General features: G+C 40.9%; 1 protein-coding gene across 1 annotated transcript; it reads left to right on the forward strand.

The window, feature by feature from the left end:
- The first annotated feature begins 285 nt into the window (after nucleotides 1-285).
- Nucleotides 286-2,057, forward strand: LOC140851146 (WRKY transcription factor WRKY28-like). The gene is made up of 5 exons (XM_073242713.1): nucleotides 286-566; nucleotides 651-707; nucleotides 788-1,132; nucleotides 1,235-1,351; nucleotides 1,474-2,057. The coding sequence occupies exons 1-5, from the start codon at nucleotides 504-506 to the stop codon at nucleotides 1,768-1,770; spliced, it is 879 nt and encodes a 292-aa protein (XP_073098814.1). The 5' UTR covers nucleotides 286-503; the 3' UTR covers nucleotides 1,771-2,057.
- Nucleotides 2,058-2,442: the final 385 nt, after the last annotated feature.

Raw genomic sequence — 2,442 nt, forward strand, 5'->3', positions numbered from 1 at the left:
GTCAAATAAATTAAAAGGAGGCCAGAGAAGATTAGATGAGGGAGGAACTTGGCGGCTTGACTTGAATGCCCACCTAAAAGACGTCTTTTCCTTTTTTTTTTTTTTTTGGCCGACATCTTTTTTTTGGGTGGCCGACGTCCCTGGCGTGCGCCCTTTTCTCAATCCACCACTCCGACTTTCCTCCCAAGTGCCAACGACTCTAATTATAACCTTATAGCCCTATCTTTTTGGTAAATAACTTTATAGCACTTTCAGGGTGTTTCTTTCCTCCCCACAAGGCCATATGACGACAACGCTCTGACGTTTCCTGGATGATGCCTCCCTTGTCCTCCGAACTCCATCTCTTGCCCAACTTCCTCCACTAATATTCCAAAGAATCCTTCCCAATCCCAAAGAGTTATATATATACAACTCTAACCCAGCCCTCCCATCTCCCATTCTCAGTTGCCTCTCTAAAGCTTCAAAGCAACACATACCCAATTTGTCAACAGGCTTCATTCATCATGGACTCCTCGCTGAGCCTTGATCTCAAGGTCGGTTCTCTCCGGTTCCCCACCGAAGTTCCAGTGAGTACCAACGTCCCATATTTGCTATATTTAGACATCCAGTGGATATCATATTGATTAGTCTCTCCTTGTTGTATTGAGCAGAAAGTGTTACGCAATAGTCCCAAGCATGAGGAAGAGGGGCTTCTTATGAAAAGAGAGGTGAGTTTATTCATACTTACCAATCGAACCAAGCACGCTTTAACTTCAGATTTTTAATAGATGTATGTTTTGGGCCTCAGGTTGGTGTTCTTGAGGCAGAGCTCAATCGGGTTTCTGAGGAGAATAGAAGACTAAATGAGAAGATTGCCATCATTTACGAAGATTGTGCCAACCTGCAGAGCCAGATAAAAGATTTGATGACCACCATGCGCTCAGATAGGGGGTCGGTCTCGCCGGAAAGGAAGAGGAAGAGTGAGAGCTCTGCCATGAATGGCTACAGTGATGTGGCTAATGGAATGACCAATTGGATGGGACGTCAGATTGAAAGCAACTCAAGCGGAAATTCTTGCAAGCGACCGAGAGAAGATTGTGATCTGAAGGTCTCTAGGCTCTGCGTTCGCACCGATCCATCGGATTCAAGCCTTGTAAGTTCCCTGCACTTCCACATATTTTCTTTAGTAAACATTTCTACTGCAATTCACAAATTACTCATTAGAATTCTATGCTTTTGTGTGACATATCTTTAGATTGTAAAAGATGGGTATCAATGGAGAAAATATGGTCAGAAGGTGACAAGAGACAATCCATGTCCAAGGGCCTACTTCAGATGCTCATTTGCTCCTGCTTGCCCTGTCAAGAAGAAGGTAAGCAAACATCAAACAGAACCATATTAATTTCTTGTTAAAAGTCTATTTAGATAGCCATATATATAAATCATAAGGAATGAATTAAACTGAATTCAATTCGATGATGGCCTCTTCCTCAGGTGCAAAGAAGTGTAGAGGATAGATCGATCCTGGTTGCAACTTATGAAGGCGAGCACAACCATGGTTACCCTTCTCAGCTTCCAGCACCCAATGGTTCCAGCCGTGGTGGCTCGGTCTCTCGCCATTCTTCCGGCCCGAGCAACGTAACACTTGATCTCACACGAGTGGGATCGCAGCAGGAGGTTGAGTCACCCGAGCTTCCGCGGAGTTTGGTGGAGCAAGTGGCGTTGTCATTGACGAAGGATCCAGGGTTTAAAGCAGCACTGGCCACCGCCGTTTCTGGGAACATTCTTTAGCTCTCTCCTGTACGTTGGGAATTAGGGATCAGCTGAAGTGATCCATTATTCTATTTTTCTGTGTCTTCAGATTTATTTTGGGCTGCCCATGCTCTTCAGGGTGATAAGATGATGTAGAGATGGATGACGCATTTGTGAATAGAATTTTCTTAGCAAGAGATTCAGAAATTTTATTTAAATTGGGGAAAAGAAACACCTTATTGGGTGCATGCCCGTGGTTCCTATTTTAGCAAGCAAGATCCAAATGAATAATGGAAATAAAATTGATATAAAGAATTTATATTCAATTGGATGATTCCAAACGGTAAAGTTTCTTCCATTGCATACTTAGTGTTTAACTTGTTCTACTATAACATAGGAAGATTTAAGTATCGGTGCAATGTAGAGTTTTATTTGTTTGTATTAGCAAAAATATTGAAAAAATTAAATATGATTTGTGTCAAGTTTGATATACAATGTTCACTATCTTTCTCTACCAAGATAAGCTCTCAAGATCTCATAATTAATTAATATGACTCACTTAAAAAATAATTAATTAACATTAGATCGGAACTTAGGTTTACTAGAAATCACATGCTCAAATAATTTCCATGTTAGTTATTTATTTAATTTTTTTTACTACTATCTAGTGTTTCATGGCAAGAGGGATATATAAATCTAGGTTGTTTTTTG

The sequence above is a fragment of the Elaeis guineensis genome, chromosome 8, assembly GCF_000442705.2.
Source record: "Elaeis guineensis isolate ETL-2024a chromosome 8, EG11, whole genome shotgun sequence".
NCBI lineage: Eukaryota > Viridiplantae > Streptophyta > Magnoliopsida > Arecales > Arecaceae > Elaeis > Elaeis guineensis.

What these genes read in the sequence shown, in the direction of transcription:
- LOC140851146 (XM_073242713.1), top strand. Translation starts at nt 504, where the DNA reads ATGGACTCCTCGCTGAGCCTTGATCTCAAGGTCGGTTCTCTCCGGTTC. An exon ending in GGTTCCCCACCGAAGTTCCA is followed by an intron (nt 567 to 650) that starts GTGAGTACCAAC and finishes TGTATTGAGCAG; the next exon opens with AAAGTGTTACGCAATAGTCC. An exon ending in ATCCATCGGATTCAAGCCTT is followed by an intron (nt 1,133 to 1,234) that starts GTAAGTTCCCTG and finishes ACATATCTTTAG; the next exon opens with ATTGTAAAAGATGGGTATCA.